At 42.6% G+C, this 15914-nt stretch overlaps 1 protein-coding gene across 1 annotated transcript; it reads left to right on the top strand.

The window, feature by feature from the left end:
• Positions 1–183: 183 nt before the first annotated feature.
• On the top strand, positions 184–10487 carry lzic (leucine zipper and CTNNBIP1 domain containing). Its single transcript, XM_020525641.2, has 6 exons — positions 184–370; positions 3596–3731; positions 5983–6081; positions 7470–7565; positions 8029–8110; positions 10194–10487. Exons 1-6 carry the CDS (start codon positions 270–272, stop codon positions 10250–10252), a joined length of 573 nt encoding a protein of 190 aa, XP_020381230.1. The 5' UTR covers positions 184–269; the 3' UTR covers positions 10253–10487.
• Positions 10488–15914: the final 5427 nt, after the last annotated feature.

Raw genomic sequence — 15914 nt, 5'->3', positions numbered from 1 at the left:
CTTATCCTCCCCCTCCAGCCCCCCCTCACTCCACCACCTGTCCACCCCTGCCCTTCTCCGGCCTTCTCCTCCCCACTTACTCCCGCCTTTTCCTCCCCACTTACTCCCGCCTTTTCTTAGGAGCAATATGATTCCTGAGCAAGTGTTCTGTAGCCTAACACAGGAATTTGCAGAACTGCTTATTATGTATTATCCGTGATTACTTAATAATTGTCTGTGCCTTTTGATTTATTAGGAATTATCCCATTTGTCTGGCATTTAGCCTGAAGATGGCATCACGGGGAAAGAGTGAGACGAGTAAACTGAAGCAGAACTTAGAAGAGCAGATGGACAGACTGATGCAGCAGTTGCAAGATCTCGAGATCTGCAGGTGTGGTACCAAAACAGTCAGAAACTTCTGGTTTGATTATTTTTGTTTTTCCCTCCTTTCAACACCTTCAAGTGTAAATGTGTTCATGAAAGGTTTAACATCAGCTGGTGAGAAGTGGACTGACAACAACTTGCATTTCTATAGCACCTTTAGCATGGTAAAACTTCTCTTTGTTTCACTGGAGTATAATTGGACCATAAATTACTGCTGAGTTCTAAAATTATTAAGTTGCTAATAACAATGGCAGCTGGTCAAATCTCATTTTATTATTAGAAACGAATGTCTTTTTTTAGTAACACTTGATTGTATAGATACACTTTGTAGTGAAGTGAGAAAACATGGAGGTAGAACACAAAAGATGCAAGGGCAGAGGGATTCTGGGACGTTGTGTCAAATTTAAAGCTATATATTTGCTGCAGATGGACAAGATCTTGAAGACTGTCCATGGAAAACTGTGAGAGAGAATGCAGTGTAAATGTCTCACCCAACAGTAAAATCAGTGCAATACCATGGACATATGACTTCTGTTTTAGAAGGGTGACCCCTTATTCTAAGATTAGGACCAGAGGGCATAAACTCTCACACAAGAGGAAACAGCCTCTCTGCATCTTACCTGACTTCTTCCCTAAATATGTACACCCCCACCACCCCCTTTAAATCTGACACTGTCTGCTGCAGCAGATCGGTGTGGTATGAATGCTTTTTGACAGAAGGTCAGAATCTTGAATTCCCAAGTCCTACTACCATGCATCTCGAGAAGAAAGATCCTTTGGGGAGTGTGGAGGACTAGAAGGACCTAGCAGTGATCAAAGTCTCCTACTTAAACGTTGGTGTGTTCGCCGAGCTAGGAGGTTTGATAGCAGAAGTTTCGTTCCCATTACTAGGTGACATCCTCAGTGCTGTGGAGCCTCCTGTGACATGCTGTTGTCCTGTGCTGGTTTGAATTTATATGGTCTGGTTTTTGCTGCTTCTGGTAGGTGCTGATTCCAGCTGTGCGTTGTAATGGTCAGTATATCAGGTCTAATTCAATGTGTTTGTTGATGGAGTCCGCGAATGAATGCCAAGCCTCCAAGAATTCCCTGGCTGTCCTCTGTTTGGTTTGTCCTATGACAGTGCTGTCCCAGTTGAAAGTGTGGTTTTTCTCGTCTGTGTGTATTGAAACCAAGGTCATCTGGTCACGTTGTTTAGTTGCTAGCTGGTGTTTGTAGATGCAGGTTGCTAGTTGTCTGTCTGTTTGTCCCACGTAGTGTTTTGTGCAGTCTCTGCATGGTATCCTGTAAACTACATTCGTCCTGTCCATGGTATCTATTGGGTCTTTAACCCTGGTCAGTTGCTGTCTTAGTGTAGCTGCCGGTTTGTGCGCTGTCATGATTCCTAGCCTTCTGAGTAGTCTGGCTGTCAGTTCTGAGGTGTTTTTTAGACAGACAACTAGCAACCCGCATCTATGAACACCAGCTAGCAACTAAACGACACGATCAGACATCCTTGGTTTCAAAACACACACGAGAAAAACCACACTTTCAACTGGGACATCACTACTGTCATAGGACAAGCCAAACAGAGGACAGCCGGAGCATTCTTGGAGGCTTGGCATTCGTCCGCGGACTCCATCAGCAAACACATTGAGTTAGACCCGATATACCGACCATTATAATGCACAGCCAGAACCGGCACCAGCAAAAACTAGACCATATAAATTCAAACCAGCACAGGACAACAGCACGTCACAGGAGGTTCCACAGCACTGAGGATGTCACCGAGTAATGGGACGAAACGTCTGCTATCAAACCTCCCAGCTCTGCGAACACACCAACATCTACAACCAGCATCCGAGCTACAAATCTTCACAGATCACAGAATCCCTACAGTATGGAAATAGGCCCCTCGGCCCAACAAGTCCACACCGACCCCCAGAGCATCCCACCCAGACCCACCTAATCTACACATCCCTGAACACTACGGGCAATTTAGCATGGCCAATCCACCCAGCCTGCATATCTTAGGACTGTGGGAGGAAACTGGAGCACCCAGAGGAAACCCACGCAGACACAGGGAGAATGTGCAGACTCCACACAGACAGTCGCCTGAGGGTGGAATCGAACCCGGGTCCCTGGCGCTGTGAGGCAGCAGTGCTAGCCACTGTGCCGCCCCACTCAGACCATCTTCACTCAAACCCTCTCCTAAAACTATGAATACACAAGAATAGGGGAAGAGCAGGCAAAATGTGATTAAAGATGTCTTTGCACAGAAACCAGACTTCATCAAAGATAAAATAAACCAGAAGTTAAAAATTGGGAAGATGAGAGACTTTCTTGATTGCAGTACTCACACATGCTTGGAGAAATACGAGATTATTAACCAGAAAGATCAGGGAACAGCACAACTGCCAATAGCTTCAAAATTTGGAGTTGACTGAAGAAAATGTACCACTGGTTTGGCATTACGCAACATGAGATCAACATGAATGTCAGTGCAGCCATGATTACATTTCAAGAAGCTAAAAACCAGGAGAACTAATGTTTCAGTACATCAGCAAGTGTTGAGGGGATTGTTTAAGAAGCAAAAAGAAACCATCAATTGGACTTTTAGCTTCTGTATCAAGAACATGGTTTTAAGATTGTGTAGGAGCGAAAATGGCTCAGAGATGATGGTATTTGTTTAATAGAATTAGTTGAAACTTGTATGAGAAAGGAATTAGACAGTCTTAGGGGAAGAATAACTGGAATTTGTTTTCGTTCTGTGTGAATGCTGGAATCTTGCACAAATGAATGTTCTGTCCTAATCCCTGTTTCATGAAGGTGAAAGTCATTAACTCAATGTCATCTGGCCTTTCGTGTTGAAATTATGATTTGCTGTTTATTTATATACGTATTTATGTATGTTTTATGGGAAACTAGATTCACCTTTTACTTGTGAAAAATGTAAAATCTGTGTGTACTTGGGCTTGGGAATGGGAGCATTGTACAGATTTTGATATTTTGAACTCGATAACCCTTTCATTGGGAAGTTACAGGAAATTATGAATGTTTCCAAATCGGCTAGAATTGGGAAAATGATAAAAAGTCCATAGCACTTTAATTTAATGTTGCTTTTTTAAATGTATTTTTGGCAACGGACCTGTAAGAGATTTGAATTTTAATTCATGTTTATTGGTTATTTTACCCCCCTCTTCCATATACCAACACCCCCCCCCCCCAACCCCCACTGCCCCATACCACTTTTCAGAGAGGACCTTGAGCCAGAAGAATATGAAGAAACAAAACAGGAAACTCTGGAACAGCTGAGTGAATTCAATGAGTCACTGAAGAAAATCATGTCTGGAGATATGACGTTAGTTGATGAACTCAGCGGGATGCAGCTCGTAAGAAATGGAGCTGACAAATTTGTACTTGTTTTCAGCTGGGACTGTCCAAGGCAGTAGGCATTGAACTGCAGCTGTGTCAAAGTGATTTCCACTCTACAACAAAAGATTTCAGCTTTAGTTATCACCTTGATAAAAATATACAGAAAATGCTGGGAGCATTCAGCTCACCCTCATGTTCTCCAGGGCAATTAGGGACAGGCAGTAAATGCTGTCCCAGCCTAATGCCCGTTAATTAATAGAGAAGAAAGCTAAGTAGGTCCTCCATGTTTATGGATTGGGAAGAGTTCTTCTTTCTGGTCAATGACCTTTCATCAGAGCTGGAAGAAATTTAATGATGGAATACAGGCAGGAAGTTAAACACTTCCAGTATTTTGCTTTCATTCTACATTCCCAGAATTTGCAATATTCTGCTTTTATATAGTTCCCCTTTCACCTGATATCAGTTGAGACATTCCTGCAAAGCATCTTGTGTCATTTCCTACATTAAAGACACAACATAAATGCAGATTGTTAACCTTAATTGTTTGTAATTTCTGTCGCTCACTCTCGAACACAGGCTCCGTGATAACCAGACAAGATGGCTAACAGTTTTATCAGAAATACTCTTTCAAGCCAGAGATTCGGCTGAGTTGGGTTTTAGATTCAGTGGCCCCAGTCAGTTCTTTAGAGCTGTAGCTACTGAGCTGATTTAATCTTTTGTGCTTGGTTTTTCTTCCAAAATGTCATATGCCGCAAACAGGAAGCAGACCATTTGGTCACTGTCTTTCTTGGATACAGTGTTTTGGTGGCCAGGAACAGTCTTTTGTAATATTGACTTTATACAGCACAGTAGCTTAGAACGGCATGAAGTATGAGATGGGCACGTGGGTTAACTTGTGGGTTCTCAAGAATGAGATTAAGTGAGGGCATCTGTTTTCTGCTGGTACGTCACAGCTAAGCGTTAAGCAAATTTGCCAAGAGGTAATAGACCTTCCAGTAAAAACATAGCTTTATTAAGGATTGTATTGGATTAGTCTGTCAAAACATCTTGTTGCATTTATAGCATCATACAGTAATACTACATGGAAACAGACTCAACAACAGAAATTGGTGGAAAAGCTCAGCAGGTGTGACAGCATCTGTGGAGAGAAATTGGAGTTAACGTTTCGGGTCCAGTGACCCTTCCTCAGTCCCTTTGATCCAACTAGTCTGGCCGACCGTGTTCCCAAACTAAACTAGTGACACTCGCCTGCATTTGGTCCATATCCCTCCAAACCTTTCCTATTCATGTACTTATCCAAATGCCTTTAGTTGCTAAATCTTGGTACAGTGTGCTCACTTTTCTATAGACAAGCTTCAGCTGTCAGAAGACAATTTTGGGCAGAGGGAGGAATGAAATGGAAAATGAAACAGGGGATGTACTATCAAGATCTTGTCGCAGAAAGGCAAAAAGTTAAATGGTTGTTTCAGTGACAGTGGCTGCTGAACATTGTGTTCAGATTCAGTCAAGGGGAGACAGTAACATTGTGGTAATGTCATTGGACCGGTCATTCCTGAAGTAACTGCTCTGGTCACATGGGTTCAAATCCCACCATGGATGGCGGCTGGTGAAATATTGAACTGAATGAAAAGGTGGCCCAGAGTCAACACTGTCAATGGAATGGGACTAATTGGAAAGAGCTAGCACAAACATGGTGGCTGAGTGGTCTCCTGTGCTGTTGGATTCTGTGATCGGAGAAATTAAGTGGGGAGGGAGTATGATGACGTAGAGGTCAAGATATTGGACCAGTAATCCAGAGACCAGGCCACAAACTATCACTGGTTATCTTAAAAACCCATCTGGTTCACTGATCTCCATCAGGGAAGGAAGTCTGCCATCCTTACCCGGTCTGGTCTATGTATCACTCCAGACCCATGGCAAAATAGTCGATGCTTAACTACATTCTGGGCCATTAGGGATGGGCAATAAATGTTGGCGTAGCCAGCAGTGTACACATCCCATGAATTAATCATTTTTAAAAATCAGACTGTTGGAGTGTGAGCTTGGTGGACTTCAGCTGAGTGATGCACGGGTTAGTGAGTGAACCATCCTGCTGGGGAATGTGACTGCATCCCCTCAATATCTCAACTAAATGTAGCGTAAAGGTTTTCCTGGCCTCTTATTCCCGGAGCTCTGAGAGAATTGCATTTGGGTCGCTTATTGGTGGATGTGCCAACTTCTGTCAACCTTTGAGGAAGCTGTTTATCTTTTTTGCCTTCTCTTTGGCAGGCAATCCAAGCAGCCATTAGTCAGGCCTTTAAAACTCCAGAGGTTATCCAAATGTTTGCAAAGAAGCAGCCTGGACAGCTGCGGACTAGACTAGCAGAGGTAAGCAGCCCACAGTGTTTATGATTAATCTGCTGAAAGGTTTTGTTGTGCTATTGACATTTATGAATGCGAAGCTGGAAGGTTACACTCAGGACAGATGATATGACAGATGACAGTTGTGTACACTATTAGCCCACCGTGTTATTGTTTTAACCCTTTCAGCCCTATACTAATCTACTCTCAAAGTAATTTTGCACAATTAAGTGCCAGTTAATAAAAGGGTCACAGTGCATTCATTATAACGTATCGAGTACACTTTTATGTGTTACTTATTTTTCTTGGAATTCAAGTGGTTGAGAAGTGCTTTGAGAAGCCTGGATGATACCAATTAAATTTGATTTTTTTGTTTTGTTCATTCACGGAAAGTAAACGTAAAGTCAATAATTATTGTCCATCCTTAATTGCACCCGAATAGGGGAGGCGATGGCCTAGTGGTATTGTCGCTAGACTGTTAATCCAGAGACCCAGATAACGTTCTGGGGACCCGGGTTCGAATCCCGCCACGGCAGATGGTAGAATTTGAATTCAATAAAAATATCTGGAATTAAGAATCCACTAATGACCATGAATCCATTGTCGATTGTCGGAAAAACCCATCTGGTTCACTAATGTCCTTTAGGGAAGGAAGCTGCCATCCTTACCTGGTCTGGGCTACATGTGACTCTTAACTGCCCTCTGGACAATTAGGGATGGGTGATAAATGCTGCCTGGCCAGCGACCCCCTCATCCCGCGAATGAATAAAGGAAACAAAGTTGGCAGTGAGTGACCTCCTTGAATAGAGCTGTGTGGCATGCTGGGCCATCTCAGAGGGCTGTTAGAAATTAGCCACATTCCTGAGAGTCTGGAGTCACACTTAGGCTAGCCCAGGTAAGGGTGGCAGATTTCCATTAGCAAATCAGAGGTTTTTTTTATGACAGTCCGATAGTTCTACGTTCTAATTGATAACCTTTTATTCTGGATTTGTTAAATGGTTTGATTTTAGTTCGTCAGCCAGCTGTGCTGGGATTTGAACTGGTCGAAAATACTCATTTGATTAATAATCATAAAGCTAATTATGTTCTAAAACTCCATCCGTCTCATATCCATCAGAGGGAGGAAACTTGATGTTCTTGCTTAACCGGGCCTGATATGTGACTCCAGACCCCAACAATGTGGTGCCCTCTTTGTTGCCCTCTGAAATGACCGAGTGAGTCACGTAATTGTAGACAGCTCAGACCCTAGTTGCTTGAGGGCAAATTCAATGTGGTTGACTTTTAACTGCCCTCTGGGCATTTAGGATACGGAATAAATGCTGACCATGCCAGCGACACCCTCATCCCATGAAGAACTTTTTAAAAAGTTATAAAGTATTTCTTAAAATTTCTTTGTAACTCCTGTGTTCCTTCAGATGGAGAGAGATGTAATAGTCGGAAAGCTGCCAAGGGATGTCTACACACAGCAGAAAGTTGAAGTGCTCACAGCATTGAGGAAGCTGGAAGAGAAGGTAAAGATGCTTTCTAAAAAAAATGACATTACCAGTGAGTCGGACAACTGTTTTTAATTTTATGAAGTGTCTCGTAACAGTACACAAATTGACAAATGTGATGATTGACTAGCAATGTGGCAAACTGTCTTATAGTGACTATTTTAAGATAACAAGGTGTGGAGCTGGAGGAATACAGCAGGCCAGGCAGCATCAGAGCAGCAGGAAAGCTGACGTTTTGGGTCTGGACCTTTCTTCAGAAGAGGGTCCCAACCCGAAACGTCAGCTTTCCTGCTCTTCTGATGCTGCTTGGCCTGCTGCTATCCTCCAGCTCCACACCTTGTTATCTCAGACTCCTACTATCTGTTAGTGACTATTTTCCTTGTGTTGGAATACGTATAGTGAACATGGCATTCACAGAATGTGATTCTCGGTTGGTTTTTGAGAATGTGGCCAATAATTAGCGTTCTGATTCTTCTTTCAGCTCACACCTGAAGAAGAAGCTTTTCTCTTGGCCAACGTGAGTGCTGCACTCAGTCAGTTTGAGAAAGTTTCGCGAGACCTTGGTAAGTCCCAGTGGAGCTATGTCTGCCTTCTGTAACCACGTTGTTAAATTCTACAGCTCAGTAAAGTCAGTTGTTACAAATTTCAAAGCACAGTGGAAGTAAGCATTTCAAATTTTGACGTTTTGTTGAGTTTCTCGAAACTCGGGAAGGGGTTTTGAAGAACATGCATTGGGAAGTAGCTGGAATGAGGCTGTTATCTTCTCAGGTGCTGCCCCCTATGGGTAAGGGACATACTCCAATTGTTGCAACTTTCCCTTGCTGCCATATTAAGCACTCTTTTTATAAAAAGACATTACACCTCCCCAACTGCCCGTGCAACCAAATTATGGCAAGGGCAGCATAATATTGGGATCAGTTGTGCTTTTGACAAGCTCAGCCAACCCTTCTTTACGTACCTCCATATGGTGGGTGTGCTGCAGATTTTAGACCCTGCCCAGCCCTCTTATAGGGGCCGGTGGGAAATTGTATGGGCCTGGTATCCCTTTATTTTACCCTTTCTGCCCAGAACACACCTGCCAGAGGCATGTAATATATTACCCTCTGATTTTTGTTAAGTCAGTTACTAACAATAATACATAACTATGTGGATATAGAAACAAAAACAGAAATTGCTGGAAAAGCTCAGCATGTCTGACAGCATCTGTGGAAAGAAATCAGAGTTAACTGTTCTGAGGAAGGATCACTCGACCCGAAACATTCTGTTTTTGTTTCTGATTTACAGTATCTGCAGTTATTTTGGTTTTTATTTATGTGAATATAGACCTGTCTCAACTATTTAAACTCGTTTATGAAGATAGAAAATACACTGAATAGGTCAAAAAATTAAAACGCCACTAAATTTTGTTGGACGTATTAACAAATTAACCAAAATTATCGAACAGATTGTCAACTGGAAATGGAAAGTCTTGCAATTTCGTCAAAGTAGGCCATTCAGCCACTTATGTTTGTTCAACCGTTCTAGATCGTGGATGATCATTTATCTCAATGCCACTCACCTGTGCTATCCCCATATACGTACTTAGTTTTGCACCTAGTAATATTGTGATCAAAATGCTAATGGAACCTTATCTATATGTGTTAAAGGAAAAGAGAAAGCCCTGACAACATATTTGATTTTTTGTGTTTGCTGTTTAACCTTATCTCCATTGAGTGATGCCTCTCAGACATTTGACCAGCCATGAATAAATGATCAGTTAGAGCCATCGTTTAGCAGTCAGTTCGAAACTAAAGGAGTAGCAGGCCTCAGGTTACCTCACCATCCCTCTGGCCTCAACCGATGGGAATGTGAAAATGGAATAGAGGACAAAACCAGTTCAGGTCACTGAAACCTGGGGAGTCCACTGGGGGAAATGGCTAAACTGAATGGAATGGAATCTGACTCAGTCAATAGGTCGTTCACCTCAGCTTCACAAATCTTCGGATTCAAGACCCAATCCCAGGACCTCATGCACAGAAATTTAGCCTGACACTCCTGCAGTGCTGAGGGAGCGCTGCATCGCTGGAGGTTCTGTTTTTCAGATGAAAAATTGAAGACAAGGTCCTATCTGCCTATTCAGTTGGATGTAAATGAATCTATGGCACTATTTGGAGGAAGAGCAAGGAAATTTCCCCTTGTGGAAAGACAAGGTGCTGGAGAAACTTGGCCGGTCTGGCAGCATCTGTGGAGGGAGGGAGACGGAGTTATCGTTTCAAGCCCAGTGTGACTCATGTTTCTGTCTCCACAGATGCTGCTAGACCTGCTGCGTTTCTCAAGCACTTTGTCTTTTTATTTCAGATTTCCAACATCTGCAGTGTTTTGTTTTGTAGAGGTTATCCCTGGTGTCCTGTTCAATATCCATCTCAGTCAGCATCCCGAAAATCAGATTATCAGGTCATCATTGTACTGGCACTTGTGAAGGCTGGCTGTGCGCAAATCAACTGCGCTTCACATATAACTCAGTGACTGTAAAGTATTTTGAGATGACCAGTGACTCTGAAAGTCACTATAAAATGCAAGACCTTTTTTTTTCTCCCTTTACTGTTAGGGAGCCTTTGAAGAACCTGCAAACAATGAAAAAAGAAAATATGTTTTTTAATCTTACAGGAACTGGAGATAAAGTCCTCGCTCTCGCCAGTTCAGGAGTGGAAATCACAAAGAAGTGAGGAGTGACCTAAGATCCAGCCCTCCAGATACCATCCCAATTATTGTTGTTTACATTTTAATGTCTCACTTGTTTCTTTTTGTTTAAATCTGAAGGAAATGTAAAATCAGAAAAGTACTTGTAAATATGTTCTTTGTATGGACAACCGTTCCAAATCTTTTCTTTATGTATTCAGCTTTAAACACTAGCATTTTGAACTGCCATCCTTTATAAAATAAAAGCCTCATTTCCATTTATACCATTCCCTTGTTGGGTTACTTACAATCAAGAAATGATGACTGTTACTTTCACTGCCCAGTCTTGCACAGGAGAAACTCACCAACTCTTCTTTAGCAGCAGATACATGGGAACTCCCACCCCTGAAAAAGCTCCTTTCTGAACCAAAGACCATCCTGGCTTGTAACTAGATCTCTGGTCCTTCACAGTAATAGCGTCATAATCCTGGAGTGCCCTTACAGCGCTGTGGATGCATGTACATCACAGACTGCATCATTTCAAGAAGGTGGCTCATCACAACCTTCTGCAGGGCAATAAATGCTGGTCTAGCCTGCAACACCCTCATCCTGTGAAACATTTTTAAAAATGTTGTTTTGGATAACAAAAATTTGATCAGGTCATAGTCGTAGATTCACACAGCACAGAAATAGACCCTTCAGTCTAAATCACCCACACTGACCGGCCATCTCAATCTGATGTAGTCCCATTTGCCAGCTTTTGGCCCATATCCCTCTTAAACCCTTCTTATTCATGTAGCCATCCAGAAAATTATGGGCTTTTGAATTTGCCCGTGTTTATGAAAAGAATAGATTATTTTTCTTGTGGGTGAGGGAGATAGTTACAAATGTTAAATAAATTAATTATTCTAATTGTTTTAAAGACGATTCTATTTGAGATGGTAAGGTTTGAAGTGACCTTTTTGTCTTTTATCCATTATTGAACTAATCCACTCCTTTGGTGCTTATCACAAATCAGCCGCTAGATGGTGTGTGAATCTTGCTCTCGCTCTCACTCTCAGCACTTGGCCGTTACTCAACATCTTTCCATGGCAACACAACTGGAAATTTGGAAGTCAGGAGGAGGCATAACACAGGCATAAACCTGTGCCACGATACTTAGCACATAATAATTAGGCTTCTGCAGTATTTTACTGCCAAGATGTTAAATATATTGAATTACAAATGCAGTAATATTTCCGACAGTGTACGTTGTTCCAGTTCTCTTTTGGCAGTACTGGCTATTGCTGTGGTATGAAAACCTTTTTCCCCTCCAGTAAGGCATTCTTTGTAACCCCAGACAGTTAATTATTTGGAGACCCTCAGAGCAACCTGTGTTGAAATCACGAATGTCATAGAAAATAGGAGTAGGATTAGGCCATTTGGCCCTTTGAGTCTGCTCCGCCATTTAGTTTGATCATGGCTGATCACCCAGCTCAGTATCATGTTCCACTTTCTCCCCATGTCCTTTGATCCGTTTCACACTAAGAGCTATATCTAAATCTTTCTTGGAAATATTCGATGTTTTGGCCGCACCCACTTTCGGTGGCAGAGAATTCCACATGCTCACCGTTCTCTGGGTGAAGACATTTCTCCTCATCTCAGTCTGAAACGGCCCTCCCTGTATCCCTGTTTCTGTGACCCATGTTTCTGGAGTACCCAGTCATCAAGAAAATCCTTCCTGCATTTACTCTGTTCAGTCCTGTTACAATCTTATCCGTTTCTATGAGACTCCCCCCTCATTCTTCTAAACTCGAGTGAATATAGTCCTAAACAACAACAATAAAAACAGAAATTGCTGGAAAAACACAGGAGGTCCGGCAGCATCTGTGGAGAGAAACAGAGCTAATGTTTCAGGCCCACTGACCCTTCTTCAGAACCCTAACCAATACGCAGTCCTAACCAGTCCAGGCTCTCTCCATGTATCAGTCCTCTCATTGCAGGAGTCACTAGTAACCAAGAAGTTGTTTACAGCGATCTAGCTCAGAAACGTTACCTGGAGATTCTGTTTGGTTTACGCTGGGCAAACAGAGTTAAATTCCATGTAATCTCTTTTCCCATTCAGTCGTTTTTTTTTGTTTTAATTTATTACTGTCACATGTGCCTAGGTACAGTGAAAAGTTTTGTTTTGCGTGCCGTACAGGCAGATCGTACCATACAAAGACACAAAGATCATAGGGTGATTGAACAGAGCGAGGAATGCAAAGTGACAGCTGCAGAGAAGCTGCACAAAAAGCAAGATCAAAAATTTGGTTTGAAATCGGAGAGATCCATTCAGAAGTCTAATAATAGCAGGGAGGAAGCTGCTTTTTTTTTTCCTTTATTCATTCACAGGATGAGGGGCATCACTGGTTAGGCAGCATTTATTGCCCATCCCTAATTGCCCAGAGGGCAGTTAAGAGTCACCCACATTGCTGTGAGTCTAGAGTCACATGTAGGCCAGACCAGGTAAGGATGGCAGTTTCCTTCCCTAAAGGACATTAGTGAATCTATTGGGTTTTTCCTGACAATTGATTCATCATTAGAATATCATATCAAATATCATTCCAGATATTTATTGAATTCAAATTCCACCATGTCCTGTGGTGGGATTTGAACCCAGATCCCTGGAACATTATCTGGGTCTCTGGATTAACAGTCCAGCAATAATACCACTAGGCCATCGCCTCCCCTGTTGGTACGTGTTTAAGCTTTTGTATCTTCCGCCTGACAGAGAGATTATAAACAGGTTGGGAGTGGTCTTTGACGATATTGGCTGTCTTTCTGAGGCAGCGAGAAGTGTAGATGGAGGTGATAGGTCAGGATATCATAGAATCATACAGTACAGAAGAGACCCTTCAGTCCAATGTGTCTGCACTGACAAAAAAGACTATTCTAAATCTACATTTTCCAGCACTAGACCTATAGTCTGGAATACTATGACATTTCAAGTGCTCATCCAAGCACTTTTTAAAGGTTGTGAGATTTCCCACCTCAGCAACTCTCCCAGGCAGTGCATTCCAGGCCCCCACCACCCTCTGGGTGAAAGCCATTTTCCTCAAATCCCCTCCTAGCTTTCGCCTTGAAATTATACCCCAACATTAGGTTCTGACAAACACAAAATGGTCATCATTAGATACTTATCTCCAGATATTTATTAAATTCAAATTCCACCATCTGCCATGGCAAGATTCAAACCCAGGCCCTAGAATATTAGCTGGGTTTCTGGATTAATAGGTCTAGCAATAATACCACTATGCCATCCCCTCCCTACATAGTGACAGATGGGAACGTAGGAGCAGATGGAGTCCGTTCTATGTTGTGGCTGATGGTCTACTTCAATGCCATGTTCCCATGCCATGCCTATGATCCTTGATGCCATTAGTACCTAGTCAAGACCCGATGCACGTTGGGACATGTCACATGTCTGACAAAAGCACCATCAGAGATTCTCAGACCTTTGGGCATTGAGAGAGTCAGAGGAGGAGACAGCATTCATAAGCAAGGAGGAGAAAATAGAACTTGCAGCCAATGAACGAGCGATAAGTTCCCAGCCCCGAGATGTTCCTTGTTGTCTGGCAAGAGACTGGAACCCTGCAGAGCTAAGCATACAAGAATGAGCAGTGCACAATTTTTGTGACTGATCTTCAGATTAGGTCACTTGATGTGCTGCTGAAAAATGTGACCCTCCTTATTGAACCTTCAACCAAGGGGAACAGCTGCCTTCTATCCACCTTGTCCATAATCTTATACACCTCTATCAGGTCTCTCAGCCTCCTCTGTTCCAAAGAGAACAACCTGAGCTTATCCAGCATCTCTTCATCGCTGAAATACTTCATTGCTGAAATACTCCATCCCAGACAACATCCTGGTGAATCTCCTCTGTACCCCCTTCCGTGCAATCACAACCTTCCTAACAGTATGGTGATCAGAACTGCACACAGTACCCCAGCTGTGGCCTCACTAAAGATCTATACAGCTCCAAAATGACCTCCTAGATCTTATAATGTATGCCATGACTGATAAAGGCAAGCAACCTGAATGCCTCTTTAACTACCCTATTAAATTGTCCTGCCACCTTCAGGGATCCGTGGACAAGCATCCCAAGATCTCTCTGTCCTCTGAGCTTCTTAGTGTCCTGCCATTCATTGAGTACTCCCTTGTCTTATTCTTTCTTCCAAAGTGCATCCCCTCACATTTATCAGGGTTAAATTCCACCTGTCATTGTCCATAGTAAAAGTGTCAAACCATTGTTTCTGTGGGTGATGCTTGGTTGGTGAGGAGTCTTGTGGCTGTGCCAGCCATTGGAAAAGTCATTGTGGCAAATGTGTGTTGGATAATATTCGGTGTCACTGAAATGCAGGCCATAGCCCTCCCACGTTAGACATGTGTTGTTAGCTGTGACATAGATGCAATGACAGTCACATTGTACCCAAAGGAAAAGAAATTCAACTATTATTGTCCATGGTTTTCTAAGCATCTGCACATGTTCCTGGTTCTTCTTTAATGATTCTATTCAAAGGAATGCTCCTCGTCCATTTTATTGATTTCTGTCTTGATTTTAACAAGTTTGGTCATGATGCCTCTTCAACATTCTTTTTTGCTGCATTAAGAATGGATCAATTTCCCTTAGCAAAATGCTCAGAAGCTTGAAACTGTCCTCTCCGGTCTTTGAATCTTTCCCATTACCTCTGTCTTTTTCATAAAAAGATTTGACAAATTAGAATCTTCAAAGCTGAAACCCTTTTGCTGCTCTCAAGTGGGTTGTCTGTGATGGTGTCTGTAAAAGGCTGTGCAGCTTTTGAACTCGGAATATTAACTAGTCTGGGAGAAACGAACAGCGGGTGGAATATTCTTTTGTGCCATTGTTTGGCAAATAATAAAACAGTGATCAGTAATTTCTGTGTGTGTTGATTCTGTGTAAGTGGTGCCTAACTGTCCTTTTGAAAAACAAATCAGTTTTCAAGATGGAAATCCCTGCTTGCTGAGGCAGCCTGGATGCTTCTGCGTCAGAAGGTATCATTAATTCATTCAAGGGGTTCGGATGTTAACGGAATGGCGCAGAATTTACTGCAGGATTCCAACCTCATGTTCAACAACTGGCCCACACCGGGAGCTGTCACAATCTGCTCTTGTCTCTGGCCTTTCTGCTTGACCTTACAGCTGACTGATTAAACGATGGTCCTGCTAGATCGACACTCCCTGTTGCCGTCAATGTAAACAAAATGGGGCAGCACAGGCACTTGGTGAATTTTAAACACAGCACTTCAAACTGACCTCTTCGGGGCTGACTGTCACTTATCCAAATGCAATTACCCCTCTCTTATGAAATGCACAAATACATCTTCCAATAAATAAAGATAGCATATTGGAAGGTGCAGGGTGAATAAACTATTAAACCATGCTAAAACGGTATATAGTCCATGACAGATGCGTGTATTTATTGCTGTCTGGCTGAGTCCATTGCAATCAAATCAATAGGAGGTCCATTGTGGCTAATAAGCATCAACATTGCATGGCTCAGTTGTTTACCCGATGGCCTGTCTGTAAATGGATCAACCACTTTGGTACTACTGTGTGTCAGATTGTGCTGAGCTTGCGGCAAGACAGCGGTGTGGATGCTACAATCAGCTTCAGTATTTGTGAGCTTGAAATGAGTGAAATAAATGGGGCTACAAGAGGAAGCTAGAT

Source organism: Rhincodon typus, chromosome 31 (assembly GCF_021869965.1).
Source record: "Rhincodon typus isolate 14 chromosome 31, sRhiTyp1.1, whole genome shotgun sequence".
NCBI lineage: Eukaryota > Metazoa > Chordata > Chondrichthyes > Orectolobiformes > Rhincodontidae > Rhincodon > Rhincodon typus.
Note: the sequence above shows the minus strand (reverse complement) of the source record. Positions and strands in the feature narration are given on the sequence as shown.